This window comes from Chenopodium quinoa, unplaced genomic scaffold (genome assembly GCF_001683475.1).
Source record: "Chenopodium quinoa cultivar QQ74 unplaced genomic scaffold, ASM168347v1, whole genome shotgun sequence".
NCBI classification, from domain to species: domain Eukaryota; kingdom Viridiplantae; phylum Streptophyta; class Magnoliopsida; order Caryophyllales; family Amaranthaceae; genus Chenopodium; species Chenopodium quinoa.
Window position 1 is genome coordinate 2,012,674 of NW_018743813.1, and position 19,120 is coordinate 2,031,793.

At 31.9% G+C, this 19,120-nt stretch overlaps 1 protein-coding gene and 1 long non-coding RNA gene across 2 annotated transcripts; one reads left to right on the top strand and one right to left on the bottom strand.

Annotated features, from left to right (window-relative positions):
• The first annotated feature begins 6,167 nt into the window (after window positions 1-6,167).
• LOC110685429 (protein SHOOT GRAVITROPISM 5-like) lies at window positions 6,168-9,430 on the top strand. The gene is made up of 3 exons (XM_021861958.1): window positions 6,168-6,910; window positions 7,015-7,414; window positions 8,320-9,430. Exons 1-3 carry the CDS (start codon window positions 6,790-6,792, stop codon window positions 9,146-9,148), a joined length of 1,350 nt encoding a protein of 449 aa, XP_021717650.1. The 5' UTR covers window positions 6,168-6,789; the 3' UTR covers window positions 9,149-9,430.
• A 5,318-nt stretch (window positions 9,431-14,748) lies between these two features.
• LOC110685430 lies at window positions 14,749-16,641 on the bottom strand. Its single transcript, XR_002504055.1, has 3 exons — window positions 16,382-16,641; window positions 16,185-16,247; window positions 14,749-15,511 (listed from the first exon to the last, which is right to left on the bottom strand). It is a non-coding gene; the product is annotated as an uncharacterized LOC110685430 (long non-coding RNA).
• Window positions 16,642-19,120: the final 2,479 nt, after the last annotated feature.

A 19,120-nucleotide genomic window follows, 5' to 3' on the forward strand; every position in this document is an offset into this window, starting at 1 on the left:
CAAATAAGTCGGGTTATAGAATCGCATGCACATATGGGGCGACTTGTTACACTACTAGACTTAGGCCCTTTTCTGACGAAAAAAAATCCATTGGTAGAATATAAAATTTCGTCAGAAATTACCTTTCCGACGGAATTCCGTCATAAAGTTCCGTTGGAAAACAATTCGTAGGAAATTTGTGATTTTCCGAGGAAAATTTCGTCAAAAGGTTTTTTTTTCCGACATATTTAATTCAGTCGCTAGATGGTTTGACTTAAATTTCAATTTCGTCGCTAATTTTCAACGGATTAAATGTCGTTGTTGATATGAATTTCCGACGGAATTTTCCGTCATAAACCACCCCATTTTCCACGGATATTTTCCGTTGTAAACAATCCCTTTTCGAGGGAAATAAATTCCGTCTCAAATTTGCGATGCTTTTTTTTATTAAGTGCTTTGTTCATTTTAACCCCAATTTAACAAGTCTCCTAAAAAGTGTGAGGCGATTAAATAAGTTTATAAGTCGCACCTTATGCACATGTGACCCTTAAAGTCCGACTTATTAGGGTTTTTAATAGTAGTGGATGTTCCTTAAAATAAACAATTTAAAAAGAAGATAGATTCACCACCCAAGGGAGAGTAACCATTCAAGAACAGTCCTTACCAATGACTATTCAAGACTTCCTCCTGATGAGAAAGCCTTGAACGGGTATCTAGGCATTTGATTATGTAAGCATTCTATAGTTACATTTATTTGTCATTAAACAATACACAAGTTGTAATAGCATGAAAAAACTTTGATTAACTGGATAAAGAGAATGAAATATTACTTAGTAAAGATTATAATTCATACCAATATATCAAGTTCAGTGGATGTACATTTTCTAACTAATGTTATTTCACTAATTTATTCACTAATATATAACACAATAGCTAATCACTAATTCATAAAAAAAAAATTAGAAATTTGGGAAATAATATAATTTTTTTAAGCTAAATTCAACCATGTTAAATATTACATACCAAAATTCAACTATGTAACAAGGTTACTAATATCCAATTTATTCAAAATTTCCCATTAAACCACCTAAAATTCACAAAAAGAAACATATAATATAGAAAATTTAAGTAGCAATAAAAAATGGAGTTCAATTATATTGAAACCCTAGCTAACTTTAGTTTTCTCGTACGCCTAATAATTGTTCAAAATGCAAAAGAAAATATAAGTAAAGAATGCTCAACAAATTAATACTAACCATAGCTGGAAGAGGTGAGATTATCAACCATAATTGGAGGTGGAAGGGGAGGAGAGATGGAGGGTACATGACGACAGCTGCTCCTACGCAGGTGGCCGGTGGAGCAGGCAACTGTGGCGGATATCGGGGCTACTCCTTTGCATGCGCTGCTAAAAGCTTAATGAAGACGACAAAGGACTTTGCGGTGGTTTTTGGAGGACGCGGCCATCGTGGAGGGGGTTATGGTGCGCGCATGTGGCGGCTATGGTGGAGGAGGGTGGTGGATTCACGAGGAGAGAGAATTGAAGAGGATGGAACAAGAAGAGTCGTGCATGGGAAAATGAAAAATGAAAAACAACGGGAAAGAAAGAGAAAGAAGAGAAAGCAACGGTCTTTTTTCAAGCAAATTGGGACCTATATGAACCGGTGCAAATAACATAAGTTTGCACCGGTTTGGTTAGAACCGGTGCAATTACTCTTACATTAAACCCACCCCCCTTTTTTTGCACCGAATTTTAAAAACTGTTGCACATTTTGTGGTGCTCATTTATGTTTTTCTACTAGTGAGATGACATGTGTCATTGTTGGTGCGTCTTTTTTTTTAAAAAAAAAAAACCATCTGGTTTGTCTTTTAGTATATATTACCTGTTATGCACGGTAACTTTCAGTAACATTGTTAACTTAGCACTTTATTTAATTATAGAAAAAATCTAGCTAAGTTATTCATTTGTAAAATAAAGGAAAATTTGTAAATTACCACCCAAAAAGAGGTCCTGTTTTGAAATTACCACCCATTAAAAACTTTATTTTAAATAACCACCCATTAAATTAATTAATCTTTCAGATTACCACCCTTTTTGATTTTCCGGTGTAAAATCCGTTTGAGGGCCCCACATAACTGCTATTAACGGCTAGTTTGACTTAATTGACTGCGTTCCTCCTCGATTTTTCGTGTTTATATATTAGCCAACTTGAATTTCTTGTAAAAAAAAAAAACTTCAATTAACAAATTCTTCCCCTAATTTCTTCAAAATTTCCCCAAATTTGAACTGGTACTGTGCGACGAAGTAATCCATTGAAGTTCAGACCCAATTGAATTCGCATCTGAGGTAAGAATCCTTAATTTAAAAAATTAGGGTTCCTGGGTAAATAAAATTGGGGGATTTTGCAATAATCCATTACACATTTAACCCTAAATTTTCACATAATTGCAATTATACCATCAACAACATACATACACAAAATTCAATTGAATAGGGTCAAAATTGCTTACCTCAGTAGTCGCCATTGACATCAGCAATTGGCAGGAGCTTCAAGTTCACGCTTTTGGTCCCGAGATCACTTCAAGATGGCGACTTTACCAGTACATGCAAGTACACCAAACACATTCAATTTGCAGGAAAAAGGTGAAGAAATAGGGTTTTAATTCAATTGTATAGGAGTGGATGAGGATTTGACAGAGAAATAAAGGAAGAAAGAGGGAAAAATTGATGAATTTAGATGAATTCAGTGAGGAAATTGGAGAGAGATGATGTGTTATGTGTTTAATGGAACAGTCAGAGCGTTAGGTCGAAGAAAAGAAGAAAAAAAAAAGAGGGAAGTAAATAGGGTGGGGCCCTCAAACGGATTTTACACCGGAAAATCAAAAAGGGTGGTAATCTGAAAGATTAATTAATTTAATGGGTGGTTATTTAAAATAAAGTTTTTAATGGGTGGTAATTTCAAAACAGGACCTCTTTTTGGGTGGTAATTTACAAATTTTCCTAAAATAAATTTATTATTAGCAAAAAAAAAAGACATTTTAAGATGCATATGTATATATGTATATTTATACTACCTTCGGTACATATTAGTTGTAAGTTTAGGGTAATATTTGTGAGACATTAAAAATTCCAAAGTTGCAACTAATATGTAACAGATGTAATATATATTTTACCAACAAATTTATATCATTTTCTTCTTGCATTCAAATGAATATCTTTATAATATGTATTTAACTCGTCAATTGATTTATTTATATATTTATTTATTGCACACTATTATTCATTCTCTCTTATGTAGTATTTTTTTTTTCAATAATCAGCCAACTTAAATTAATTTTTCATATCTTTATTGGAAAGCTTTTTATACATAATTAAATACAAAAATTTTATGAAAAATTCTTGTTTTAATAATGGTAAGGTAGTATATGTCACAAATTATATTAATTAAGAATTTGATCTTTTTTTATTTTACTTAGGTTAATGATATCAATATATACTGTGGAAGGATACATTCAATCTTTTCTAATCTTTTATTGTACTTTGTATAAGATTTTTTTTCCTATATATATATTTTTAAGAAAAAAATCTAAGAGAGACAACAAATGACATATGTCATTTTTGGAGTGTGTTTTAGGCTCTAATCATTTCACCTTGTTTTTGTTGTACTTGAGTTATTTTTACTGAACTGAAATTAGTTTTATTGAATTGAAATTATTTTAGTTGAATTAAAATTAACTTTATTGGATTAAAATTAATTTTACTGAAGTGAAATTATTTTTGCTGAACTGAGATTATTTTTTACTGATTTTATGTTATGTTTCTTCTTTAAAGTTATTGATTTATACTGAACTGCAATTATTTTTAGGAATTGAACTTAAGTATACTGAACTAAAATAATTTTTGCTGAAATAAATTATTTTTACTGAAATGAAATTAGTTTTACTAATTCTTTTTTATAAAGGTAAAGTGAACAGAGCATTAATATGTGTTTATTGATTGATTAATAATCGACTTAAAACTATGTTCTAGTTAGGGGGCGTTTGGTTTGAAAAGTGGAAACGGAGTGGAAAGAAAACAAATAAGAAAGAGAAAAGGAATCATTTAGCTATTACCTTTTCATTTGTTTGGTTTAACCATAGAAAGAGTATTTGTTAAGAGGAGGGTAAGGGTATTTGTTACCCCAAGTTTTTGAGAGGTAACAAATAAGGGGTAATCATTACCCTTAGGTAATGGTAATTGTTACCATGCCTTCAAACCAAACACATGGTAACGATATTGGTTTAATCGAATCCGTTTCCAATTCAAAAAATACACCAACCAAACGCCCCCTTAAAGTGTAACACTTAGAAACACAAAGTATTATAATTTTCACATAAATAAAAAAAAAAAAATTAGATAATAACACCACAAAAAATAAACCCCAAAAAATGATTATAACACCACAAATTTTACAACTTTTATCATAACACCACAAAAATAAAAAAAAAAAAATAAAAAAAAAAAAATAAAAAATTGATTTCACCACCACTTCACTTTTCCATCCAAAACAACCGTTAAGTGGTTCCCACACAATACATGTGTCAATCATCTATTATATTAAAAAAAATTAAAAAAGAAAAATCCTAAAATGCTAAACCAGCCACCATGGCCTGTGGTTCCTACCAATGTCACCCAAACCCAACCCCCGAAGCTCTGAGACAATTGCCAAACCACCACCGTCACCATACCCAGCCCTAGAACCTCCGAAATCGTCACCAAACCATCGAAACCCAACCTAAAGCAGCCGAAACCCTAGCCTACATCGTCACCGAATCACTGTAACACAGCTGAAACTACCGTCGTCAAGCTCCTCTGCCCTACCCATAATCATTGCCGAATTGCCGAAACCCTAACCCACACCCATACCTAAACCCACAAACCGCCCTACTCTTCTTAGTCTCTCACCCTCACATGGACCCAAACCCGTACCTAGAAACCAATGGTGCTAGGTATGAGGGTGGTCGGCTGGTTTAAATTGAGGTTAGGGTACAAGATTAGGTGGGCTAGTTTCATCGGTCAAGGGTGGTTGGCTAGGATTGGGTGACGATGGTGGGAGCTGGGTTTAGGTGACGACAGTGGGAACCAGCACCGGTGGTGGTTGGGTTAAAATTTTAGAGTTATTCCTTTTTTTAATTTTCTTTTTTTAATTTATTTTTGTATATTTTTTATTCAATAAATAATTGACATGTGTACAAAGTGGGGACCACTAACAATTTTTTGGATGGCAAAGTTAAGTGATGGTGAAATCAATTTTTTGGATTTTTTTTTGTGATGTTATAATAAAAGTTTATAAAATTTGCCAATTACATCCATTTAAAGTTTAAATTTGTATTTTGCAAATTGCAACCATTAAGAAAAATTGCAAATTACAGCCCAAAAGTTCTTATAAACTTTAAACTGAAGTCCAATTCAATTTTTTATCTGTTTACGTGTTGAAGGGTCCTAATTGAGCTCGAAATTAGCCAAAAAATAATGTAAGTGCCTCGTTTTACGTAACAAAAATGTATCAATTTGTGGGCAATTATTTTTTTCTATAAAAACGAGGCACTTACATTATTTTATTTGCTGCTTCCGAGGTCAATTCGGATCCTAAGGACTAAAATGACCCTACACTCTTGACCGAATATTTTTTTAATGTAAACTGATGAAAAGGTTGAATCGTCCTGCAATTTACAATTTATAAGAACTTTTTGGCTGCAATTTGGAATTTGTTTTAAAAACACTGCAATTTGCAAAATATAAACTTTAAATGACTGCGGTTGACAAATTTTCCTAAAAGTTTTAAAATTTGTGGTGATATAAAAAAAAATTGTGTGTTTTTTGTAGTGATATTTTTTTAAAAAAATCCTATAAAAAAAAAATCCCATATGCTATAACTAAGGGCTTGTTTGACATTATTTTTGGTTTTCAGTATTCTATTTTTTTTAAAAACTAAAATTCAAAAACAGGAAACAAGAAAAATGTGTTTTCACTTTTCTGTTGTCAATTTTCAAAATTATCATGATTTTAATAAGTCAAAATAATTTTGATTCATTATGTGACATATATAATATACTTTCAAAAAACCAAAAAACAGAAAATTACAGTGATGCCAAACGAAGCCTAAAATATTTTATTATCTTAATATAATAGTACCAAGTAAAAATAAAAATGTAACTTTTTGTAAAGAAGATACAAAATTTTCGGAGATTTAGGCAATACTTGCATTATTTTTGTGCATGCATATATTTTACAGTGGCCAAGGTATGATGAGGTTTTTGTTTCTTTGTGGGGATGTTTTCTTTTCTGTCCAGTTGCAAAGTTGTGGGTTCATTTTCCACCAACGTGGTTGGATCTCTCTGCTTCCCCAAATAAATCTCTCTCTCTCTCTCTCTCTCTCACTCTCCTCTTCTACTGTCCCCTTAACTTTTTAAGCGGTTTTATTTATCAAAAAATTAAAAAAAAAAAATTTAATAATTTATAATAAAGTCTTTAATGAATGAAGATGAGGAGCAATGCAAAAAAAGCTGATTTAAAAAGCTGAAAGCTTATTTTAAAGATAAAGTTAGAGAAAGCTGAAAACCGAAAGATGTTACCTTTTCCCCCTCTTCCATGTTCACTTTCCTTTCTCTCCAAATCTCAACCCAAGTGAAACACACACTACACTCATCATTAGCGTTTTCAGTTTAATTAATTATACCATTTCCTCTTAATTTAATTCTTCTTTTTCAACATCATATTATTACACCATCACACTCTAGACAATCAAACATACAACAAAATCAACCAAAACCATGTTAGGCGGTTCTTCTTCTTCCTCAGCTCCGTCGTCGGAGCATATCAATATGGGTGGTAGTAGTCCAGCTGACAACGGGAATAGTAGCAAGCGCAAACGCCGCCCTGCTGGTACTCCAGGTGATTTATCTCAACTGTTACTATAATAATAATACCTTGTCTCATCACATACATAACAATATCCTGATTAATTAATGAGAATGTTTTACTGTCTGATTAATCAGATCCAGATGCGGAGGTGGTGTCGCTATCGCCGAAGACACTGCTAGAGTCGGACCGATACGTCTGCGAGATCTGCAATCAAGGGTTTCAAAGGGATCAAAACTTACAGATGCATAGAAGGCGGCATAAAGTACCATGGAAGCTACTGAAACGAGAGAATCCGGCTGTTAAAAAACGAGTATTCGTGTGCCCCGAACCAACTTGCCTTCACCACGATCCTTGCCATGCACTCGGCGACTTGGTTGGCATCAAGAAACACTTCCGCCGTAAACACAGTAATCATAAGCAATGGGTCTGTGATAAGTGCTCTAAAGCTTACGCTGTTCAATCTGATTATAAAGCTCATCTTAAGACCTGTGGCACTCGCGGCCACTCCTGTGATTGTGGCCGGGTCTTCTCCAGGTACACTCTTCTTCTACGGAATAATAATACTACTTCCGTTAATTTTTTTGTTGCAACAACGGGTATTATTAGCGAGATATATTAAATTCCTTTATTGCAACTAATATAAATTAAGGGACTTAGTATTTATAAGGTTAAGAATAAGAATTATCATCTGAATACAATATTAGGAAAAAATATATATATTTTTTGGGCATAGATGTTTTGACTTGATATTAAATAATTATTTTAAAACTGTTAATTAAATACTCTATAAATGGTCATAATGGTATAAAATTTATATAATTTTGACGTTTTTTTTTTTAAGAATAATTTGTTACTCCGTATTAGGTAATGGAACCTATTCCTTAATTACAAACATGGCTACTATTTAATTAAGAATGAAAGTACACATCTTTCTAGAAAAAGTTTCATTGGCTTTGTGCATAATCATTTTCTATAAACTTCCATTTCTAATGTCAAAATTTGTTGTTCAAAATCTATGAACTAACTCATGTTGCAACTCTGAAAATTTGATCTTATAAACAAGATTAATATGTTTTCTTGTTACAAGTAAGTTATGGTGTTTAGTTTATTACAATAAGATTTTGGAGATGATAATTCCATGAGTTTATTAAGAATAAGAATATAATAATTTTGTGAAATCCCTACATGTCGTATGTAAGTCAATCAACAAGACTCAAAATTTCGTCTTCCTCTATTTGTCTTTACTAGACTACTACTCATCTCTATGTATAAGGACAAACGACGCAATGAAGCTTGCTTTTGAAAAAAACCCACTTTTTTCTACCTTTTTTATAGCATCAACAAACTATTCATTTTAACTTACTCATCATGAATATTTGACTAATCTCATTTTCTTTTTGTTTTTCTTCCATTTGTCTTCATCTTTTGTAATACTATAGAGTTGAAAGCTTCATCGAACACCAAGACGCTTGTCACATGGGACGTCTCCGCTCTACAGATCATCATCAACCCGGAGACAATAATTTGAATCAACTACAGCAACATCATCAACAACAGCATCAGCAGCAGCCAACGGTTTGTTTATCACGAGCTGCATCGAGTTCCAGCCCGTCGAATGATGCTACTAATAACAACAATGTTAATGTGGCTGGTCCATGGCGTAACACTGGCCTAACAATGAAAACAGCGACGACGACAATGTCAAAGCCATCATTATCCGAGAACCTTCACAATCTTGAGCTCCAGCTCTCTGTGTCTCCTAAAGCTACAGATCACGAGAACCAATCGACTCAGCTTCAGTTATCCATTGGTTCCACCTCGGATATGGGTGAAAAGAACGCTACAGCAGAAACAAACTCAAAATCAAACAACAAGGCCGCTTCAGCATCGAGTCCTTCACATCAAACAACGACGCTTAAGGAACAAGCCAGCGAGCAACTAAAACTCGCAATGGCAGAAAAAGCATACGCAGAAGACGCAAGAAGAGAGGCGAAGCGACAGATTGAGCTAGCAGAAAGAGAATTTGCTAACGCCAAGCGTATAAAACAACAAGCGCAAGCTGAGTTAGACAAAGCTCAAACACTCAAAGACCATGCTATGAAACAAATCAGTGCCACTCTCATGCAAATTACTTGTCATGCTTGTAAACAACAATTCCACGCTTCGCCTACGACAACGACGACGGCAACAACATATGCTCTTCATCTAGAAGACCAGAACAGCTCTCTTGCTGAAAGCCAGGTTGAAGATGAAAATAATTTGCAATAAAAATTTAGACGTTAGCTCTTTACACATTATCCTCTACTATTGCGTGCCCTTGATTGTGTCGTTAAATATTTCATTTTGGAGGTTTTAACCATAATATATAAATGGAGAGACTCCTATGATAGTACTTAGAGTTCATGTGTATGTTAGTTGTTTTTGTTTTTTCTTTTTTCTTTTTTCTTTTTTTTTTTTTCGGTGTGGAGGGAAGTTTGTTAATTTGTTGATTAAATTTGGTAAAATCATATAAATAATATAAGTAGATAAAGGGCCTTCATTAAGGATATATTTTTGTTCTTTAATGTTTGGTATTTTGTTTGTAATATGTAGATTATGAATTAAGGCTTTGAATAATCAATAATAATATTCCCATTCTAGTGTTAAAGAAAATCTCATAGAATAATTTAATAGCTTGAAAAAGGAAGATCTCATTGTTTACTTTAATGTACTTTGTATTTTATATTAATATAAATAAAGCACTTATCTTGTTAGGTTGTTTTTTTTAAATAATTACAATACTTACTATTTAAACATAATTTAGTGTTCTATATTTGTTTTTCTCCATTTAAAAGAATCATTTATTAATTTATTTTTTTTAATGCCATGAGGCCGGGGGTGAGAATCGATCCCACGATCTCCTGAAATCAGGAGGAAAGCTCTAACCACTTGAACTATCCCTCACTCTCAAAGAATCATTTATTAATCATTTAACCTATTACTATTGTTGCGATTATTTAGGTATTAAGGGAACATATATATATTTTTATTAAAACACTAGGGTAAAAGAATTAAGGAAAATTTGCCAATTACTACCGCAAGTTAGTACTACTTTGTAAATTACTACTGCAAAATAAAAAAAGTTGTGAATTACTACCGCAAAAAATTTTAAGATGTTGCGATTACTACCAAACTCCCATTAAACCCAACTATGACGTCATTATATCACTTTAACCCATGGTTAAAGCCCTTAACATGAAGTCATTATATCCCTAATCCATTTTCTTTTTGGGGGGCTGGTAAAATCCCTTAACCATGGTCAAACACGGGTTAAAGGGATATAATGACGTCATAATTGGGTTTTAATGGGGACTTGGTAGTAATCACAATATTTTAAAATTTTTGACGGTACTAATTCACAACTTTTTTAATTTGCGGTATTAATTTATAAAGTGATATTAACTTGCGATAATAATTGGAAAATCATCCAAGAATTAAGAAAGAGCCGGAATCTTACTTGGACTATTCAGAAATCTTTGTTGGGTGAAGTTGGTCAGAGGCTCAGATAAGGACTGAGATGACCTGACCCCTCCTCAAAACATTTATTAGTATTTTTATTTCTCTAATTTGACTTTAAAATCTCATTCTTGTACAGATCAGATTTTACAATTCTCATGGTTTATATGTGTACTACTTGATGTATTAATTAGTAGGGATCGATATTTCATAAGATCCTAAGATTTTGCATAAAATCTCACTAAAATGAGGTTGAGATATATGTTGTCCCTTATTTATAAAGGACTAAATTGTTAAATTTGACCGACCAACTTGGTTTGAATAACGTTACAATCATGTATTCCGTACTCACAATTTTTTTTTTCTTAATTGCTATGGAGTATATTATGGTGGACACATTATTGTTTTAAGAATGGCCTAACTCGAAAATACACTTGATGTTCCTTTTTTTTTTTTTTTTTTTTTTTTTTTTTTTGTTTCATTTGATAAATTTGATTAAGAACTTTTGTTTTTTTTTTAAAAAAAAACATAACTAATCTTAGATTTTAAATTTATTAAAGACAAAAATTAACAAATTTTTCGAGATTGTAAAATAAGATGACTGATGACAAAAGATTTAATACTTAAAAAAAAAAAATTAACTATACGAATAATACGTGATTTTTACATACATTTTAGGTTAATACTCCATCCGTCCCCGATTGATAGTCACTTTTGCTATTTTTTATGACTCAAAATGTTAATCACATTTGCTTTTTTGTAGTACCATTAATATTATTTTTTTACCAAAATTTTCTAACATTTGCAAAAATATTTGTGCAAATTTAACTTTCCCATGTAAATTTTACTTCCCATGTATTTTAATTACGTTCTCTCTCTAGTTTTTTGCATACCAAATATAAATTTACTTTTTCAATGTACTTTCTTTATTTCTCCTTAATTCTCGTGATTTTTTAGCAAAAGTAACTATCAATCGGGGACGGAGGGAGTATAACTTTAAATTGTTAATTTTTTTTTAATAGACCTTAAATTGTTATCTAAAACCCCAAAACACTTCTTAAAAAGATTGTATAATTTTCATTTTGTTGATCAAATTGTGAGTACTATACCTCATTTTATACGAAAAGAAAAGATGCAAAGAAATCAAAATAAAATAAATATAATTAAAAAACATACGGAGAAATGATTTGAATGTTGAGAAAGAGAGACAAGCACTTTAATCACTGGACATATATATTTCTTTAAATATATATATATTTTTTTTAAAGATGGTCCTTTTACCATATAAATGCTGATAGAGATTCAGACACCATGTTTTTCAGTGCCAACAGTTGTAACGCTTAATGACAGATTCAGTCGTCGCTCTCAGTACCATACAAAGCCTCTCAGACACAAACAAACTCTCCCCGAAATTCATACGAGTACATTTATACTCTTTTCCATTTTTCTCTCTCTTCATGGGAATCAGTGAACTTCAGAGACATTTATTCATGAGATGAGATGATATATATGAATGAATATGATCACTGTCTATCTTTCTATTTATGCAGAGACCAGTGATGCTCAAGACGTAGGTTTGAGTTTGTTTCATTTTTATTCATTTGTCTTTAGGAAAACTACGTGTGATTCCGGTTTTTTTTTTTTTTTTTTTTTTTTACTCTGGATTATTATCATTTTCAAAATACAAATTAATATATTACTGAGTACTTTTCTTTCATAATATTCATAACTTCGGAGGCCATATGAATACCTAGATAAAATTTGTGTGTGAGTGTATAATAAAAAGAAAAAAAATATAGATGCATGTATGATGACAACATAAAAATGAAAAAAAAATTATTAAATTTGTTGTACTTTTATGTGTACAATTATGCCCCAAAATATTTCACATATTATGTTTTGTCATCTCAACATACTACAATTACTTTTATGATGGACGTATGAATATAATATATAAGACCGAGATTTAAGATGTTTAAGTAATTAATATAAAGTACACATCAAGGGAAGTACATATATCTATATTACCTTCATTTCAATCTTAAAAAAAAAAATATTACCTCCATTTCCTCGTATTGTTCTAAACATTTGAAATCATTCTATAAAACAAAATTGATCATAGAATAAATCAATATAATACAAGGATTGGACAATATATAGTTTATTGTAAATTATATCTATTATAAAATTGTTGTTGAGTCCCTCCATGAAAGCTAATAGGAAACTCAATTTGATTTATATTTTCTGTTCCATAAATCATGCAGCAATTTTTTTAAATATTAATATTGTTTTTATATAAAAGCAAAATATATTCTATATGATGTTGTACACTCCTGACTCAACTCAATATGTCAACCTTATACATTTTACTTATATCTATCAATCAAAGCCTTAAACTCATAAGTGAGGTCGCCTACATGCATAAACTAAGAGTGATTATTCCGTAGAGTCATCCATAAAAATCTTCCTCATCTATTCCTTATGATCAAATACCTGAATTTTTATGTAAATACATATATTTCATATCCTTCCTAACTTGTTTTAACCAAATTATTTTTACTTGTAGATAATACTTATATAATTAAAAATTATATGCTTATATATATATATATATATATATATATATATATATATATATATATATATTTGGTAAAGATTAAAATTGAAGAAAAGTAAGAAAAGAGACCAAAAAAGAAAGAGAAAAGTGAGTCACTTTTTATTTTATTTATGGGTTACCTTTACATTTCAACCATGTGCTTCTCTGGTGAAGCTTTTTTATTTTCTTTAATAAAAAAAATTTTCTTTTTAACAATTTCTATCGTTAGGCCACCCCAGTGTTTCTCTTTCTATCTGGTACACCATGTGTTTGGATATAATTATGTATTGCTATTATTATTTTAGTGTAATGTTTTGTCCTATGGCCCAACTCACTGACCTCATCATTCATCAACTCCTTCATTCATCTGTTGTTATTAATTTATGTATTTATTTATTTTATTTATATTTGTATTTTTATTTTTTAGCATCAATATTATTATTGATTGGTGTTGCTGTTGCAGTAGTAATAACTTTTGCCCATCTCACCATTTAACTAAAGGACGATTAAAAAAAAAAAAAAGGTAGACTGAAAGGATTCCTCTTCTCAAGTTTACCGGTATTGAAATTGACATAAAGTTTTAACTCCCTCTAATTCATTTTGGGTGGCATGTTTTAAGTGGATTTTTTAATTTTTTTTACTTGACATTGTTCTTTCTAATTGTTATGGTGTAGGCTTAGGTTCTGTTGTTGTCAGATTATTTTCAGTTCAGTTTAGTTCAGTTCAGCTCAATTGAATTTAGTTTAGTTCAACTCTAATAAGTTCAGTTCTTTTCATTTCACTTTAATTCAGCTCTAATAAGTTTAGTTCATTTCAGCTCAGTTTAGTCAATGAGAACAGGCTCTATCATAGATGTAGTTTCTTAGCTCTATTATATTTGGAAAGACTCCCTCCATTTTATAATAGAAATAGATTGAAATGACAGAAATTACATTTTTTATTTAACTAAAAAGTAACATCATAAATTAAATTTTCGGACTAATACATTGACTAATAGATCACAAAGATGAGACTAGAATGTTATAAATAAGGTAATAAGTGACGACATAATAAGCCTAATTCGCTAAAAAATTACTGAAAGTAATAACCGTACAATTTTATCACTCTTATGGGTGGTAATTAATTAAATTCTAAGTTAGATCCCATGCCACGTCAGCAGGGTTATTTAAATTATTCCCTATGTTCTTTTAATAATTTAGTTCACTAGTGGAAAAAGACCATTCGTAATAAGCAAAAAATGTCCATCCGTAACAGGCGGCAGCCGTTATCGATGGCCTTTGTTATTTGTAATGGGCACCTGAAAAGCCCTTTATAAGTAACCCATTATTCATAACGGGCTTCTTAGGTGCCCGTTACAAATAACTCCGTTATTCGTAACATGACATGTTTTACCCGTTACAAATACCTACTTATTTGTTACAGGCATAAAATCTGCCTGTTACAAATAGTGTATAATCAATTAAAAAAAAACTAGCAAAATGCTAGATTGCTTGCACACCATTTTATCATTTAATGAGAGATGTTTATATTCTATACAAATATAGTATACAATTAATATTAATAAATTAATAACTAAAACTTTAAAAGAACAGCTAAACCAAATCACAAGTACACTTGTTTTCCTGGTTTAAAAAAAAAAAAAAAACACTAGTTTTCCTCTAAAGGCTGTTGGAGATTGTAATGTGAGATCAACCCACAGACTGGGGTTCGGCCATGAGGGAATCACCAATGGAGCATACATTCACATTTAATCATGAGAGGGAAGTGACACTAAATCTGACAAAAGTGTACCCAATGTACAGTAAATTACTGAAAACCGGGTGTATACAAAAGTTTTCCTTTTCTGAATACACAACACTGAAGACTTGAAGGCAACATTTTGGAACACCAGTCCAAATTTTACAAAGAACAATACAATACCCAGCATCTAGAAAATACACACTCCAATAAATCAATTCCACAATTAGTCAGAAAAGACCTCATATACTCGTGGTTCATATGATTACACATCATATACTCATATATTACCCTAAGAATTTAATCAACCTCGTTGACATCCACATTATTCACATACTTTCTATACAAGATAGAAGATACCTATTATGGACTTATGAAGTTCTTATCATATATTAAGAATATGCTACATTTGGTTAAGGTATAATTCTTATTATATGGTTAAAAACTTTAAACAGCAAATTGTATAAATTCATCATAAAACATAGAATTGAAGGATAGGGAAAGGATTTGCATACATTTAACCTGCTTAGGCTTAAGATATAACTCTGCTTGACCATCAGAATGGTCGAATTTCCGAACTGCGTAGAGGCCAACCACAAGGGGTTGCTTCTTGTTCCTGTTTCGATAAATCTTTTTAACATTACTGACCCACTCCTTCGCCTCCGACTGCGATTGCTCTGACCATGGATAGAGTCTCTTTGGACATGTAGCCGTGATTTTGTCTTTCCCCATGGTGATCAAATATGTGTTGCCTTCGCGTTCGATGTCAATTTTCATGGCCGTCTTTGCTGTTTAATCGATTTCTTGCAACATTTTTGACAAAGAAAGAGCAAAGCATTAGTATCATACTATAATCGAATCGAATAAGAACATAGAAAATATTGCAGCAATTTTCAGACTAGAAATCCAACTCAAACAGTGGCAACAATGTCAATCAGAACAAGTTCGTCTATGAATTTCTAATCAAATTACTTTCTAAACAAACAATCGAGTAAAACCCTAGTTGCTAAACTATAGGCAATTTCCCACCACAACACAAGGCTGTGAGTAATTATTTGCAAAAATCTCATAACATAAATCCACTCACCAACTAAATTCGTGAGCTCTATTAACATGCACTAACATGGTTGTCTGTTTTAAGAGCAAAGTAATTGTACCATGAAATCAAAACACCACAAAATACAAGGATATATCCTTATTTAATCTTATGGTCTGGGAATTTAAAGAAGTTCAGTGACCAATTTGAACCCTGATCGACCATCAATAATCAATTATTTTTACCCAATTTACTCACAAATCATCCCAATAATCTATAAAATCAATGAATCTAAATAAAATTACAAGTATAAAATTGAGGACAAACATCAACGATAGCAAAATAAAATAAATTTAAAAAAAACATTAACCTTTTCAAATGAACATCTGTAATTCGAAAGCTAAGAAACACATATCTATATAATTTCAAGAAATACTGACATTTAAATGTCGTCAAAATTGAGTAATTTGCAGTGCTGCGTGTAATTGAGAAAGCCACATTTTCTATGGAGAAAAATTGAATTAAAAAAAAAAAAAACCCTGGTTAGAAGACCATGAAATTGTAAATTTGAGCAAAACAAAAACTCAAAAAACATGAAATAATTTAAACAGAAAATAAGAAAAAAGCATTAACCTACAGGAAAATCGATCATTTCGAGAGGGGGAAACGATGAAAGGTGGATTTGTATCAACTCATAGCGCTAATGCCGTCATTGCTAGGACTGGCCAACTCGATCTTGAGGAAGAAGAGAAGAGGAGGATAGAGGGTGAAAGACAGAAAGAGGAGGAGAGAGAGGGGTACGGGTGTCCACAATTCGGATTAAAATCGAAATCCAATCCAGATCGAATTATCAATTCGGATCAAATCCGAACTTTAAGTCGGATTGGATCGGATTGAGATTTTTTTAAAATTCGGATTTTCGGATTGGATCGGATTGATCCTAATTAGATCCAATCCAAACCGAAAACCGAATTGTAAAATTAAGCTTGTATATATATGGATTTCTTTATTTTTTGAACTTTAGCTCAAATACTTGATATGACATAATATAAATTAGGGGGGACTTTGTATTAATTAACTAATGACTTGATGTTGAACTACATATTTTAATCATGATTTTGACGACTTTAATTTATATTATAGTTTTATTTTTATAATCGTATTAGGCGCTAAAAAATAATGTCTTATAATTCGGATAGATCTGATCCAAATAACCGAATTTTAATTCGGATTGGATCGGATTGGATTGGGAGAGAAATTCGGATCAGGTCGGATCGGAAAATTGAAAACCGTATTATAGTTCGGATTGGATCGGATTTGGACTAAATCCAAATCGAAAACCGAACGGACACCCCTAGAGAGAGGTAGAAGAGAAGAGGAGAGAGAGAGAGTGTGTGTGCGCTTGAGAAGGAAAAGCGGCTGCGAAATAATCATACGGAGTAGTTTTAAACCCTAGCTGCTTGATTTAGGTGTAGCGGACTTTGTATATGTTCGTTACAAATATCCACGATTCGTAACAAACATTTATTTGTCCGTTACAATTATAAAATATTCGTAACGGGCATTTATTTGTCCGTTACAAATGAGTTTTTTCCGTAACGGACATATATTTTGCCCGTTACAAATATACTTTTTGTAACGATTTTCCTTATCCCCATTACAAATGAGCCGTTACAAATGAAGTTTTTTCCACTAGTGGTTTATATAGATAAAAAATTAAATTTGTTAAAAAATATCTTCAACAAACTAAAGTAATTTTTTTTTTGAGGGAATACGTTAGTTGGATTTTTATTCCAAATCAAAGTTCGCAGGCAAGAGTTTGCGGAACATTACCAATACAAATAAGCTCATTACTGTTACGAGTATCCCATCTAGCCATGAGATGGGCTACCGTATTTCCTGCTCTACTTATATTAGAAATACAAAAAACATGAAAAGATTTTGCAAGACAATCTACATCATCATAAATTAGCCAAATAGGAGCACAACCTTTCATTTCCTTCCTAACATTGTTGACAACTTTCTCAACATCACTTTCGACCCAAACACGAGAATGGCCAAGTCTAGCAGCAATTTGACACTCATAACGAACTGCAGCAGCTTTTGCACATTCCTCATCCATGTTTGCAGGAATCTTCTTAACAGCTACCCATAATATGCATCCGTCAGAGTCCCTTGCTACCACTCCCAGCCCCCCATTACCACCTATAGACACCCATATGTGTCTCCCTAAAAACTAAACCCAGTGATGAATACTTTTCACGTCGTTTGATTATCGAAAGAGGTGAAAGTGTGAAAAGTCTTGTGATGCGGTTATTTAAATAAAAATCTTTCTTTCTGTTTTCGAAAATCTACTCTATTTATGAATATAGTTGGTCCAATTTAGCTTGGTCCATGATAAGGGTCCAATGATAGTATAGTTGGGTTGAGCTCGTAAATCTAATGATATATTGTAAGCCCAAATCCGATGAATAATGAGGAATTATGACCAAAATACTAAATTGGGTCTGAAATGGTTTTATGGCCTAATGATCTAGTGGAGGTCCAATTAATTATTATTCCTAAAATTATTAGGATTGATTCTAATTTTCTGGAATAGTCTAGAAGGTTATTGTGAGTTCTAATAGTGTTAGGATCGATAATTATCTTTTTAGAAAAATAATGAGTTTGGTTTGAAATAAAACAAGTGTTTTATTACGATAAAATCTTATTTTAAATTGATAAAAGCGCAGTTTATTGATTAATTTTATTAGAAGAGGATTCCGTACAGAAGAGCATTTTATCTTTTAATCAGCGCCAAACGACAAAGCTATCACCAAACGACAGAGTGTGTCCCCATGCGTGATGCTTGTTGTTTTGCGGTGGGCTTTGTCGCTGGCGACAGGGGTCAATTTTATTCCGATTCAAATTCTAATTCTTTTCGATCGTTTCTGAACTATTTTCTTATAAATTGGGTCGTATTTCCCCGTTTTTCATTCATCAACAACCTCAAAATCATCAAGATTCAACCATCCTTAATTCTCTCAAGCTAAAAGCGTATTCTCCCTCTCTTTTTCCAAACCTTCCCCAAATACAAAATTCCACATTCACAACACCTAGCCAAGTTCAAAGTTATCTTCACCCTAGACGACGTGAAATGTTGATAATTTTTGAGGGCTTGGTCCCAAATCTCTATTTCAATTATTTAAATTAATTATTTGATTTAATATTTTCCTTGAAGTTACTAACGCGTGTATTTTGTCATTAGAAAGAGATACGAGACATCGAAGTAAGTAATTTAATTATTCTTTTTCTATAAAAAGCATGCTTAGATTATTTCATTAATTCCTGTGTCATGTTAGGATGTCTTTATGAATCCTAGTATCATGTTTAGGGT

Coding starts and splice junctions, on each gene's coding strand:
- LOC110685429 (XM_021861958.1), top strand. CDS start 6,790: ATGTTAGGCGGTTCTTCTTCTTCCTCAGCTCCGTCGTCGGAGCATATC. Junction 6,911..7,014: donor CCGCCCTGCTGGTACTCCAG/GTGATTTATCTC, acceptor CTGATTAATCAG/ATCCAGATGCGGAGGTGGTG. Junction 7,415..8,319: donor TGTGGCCGGGTCTTCTCCAG/GTACACTCTTCT, acceptor GTAATACTATAG/AGTTGAAAGCTTCATCGAAC.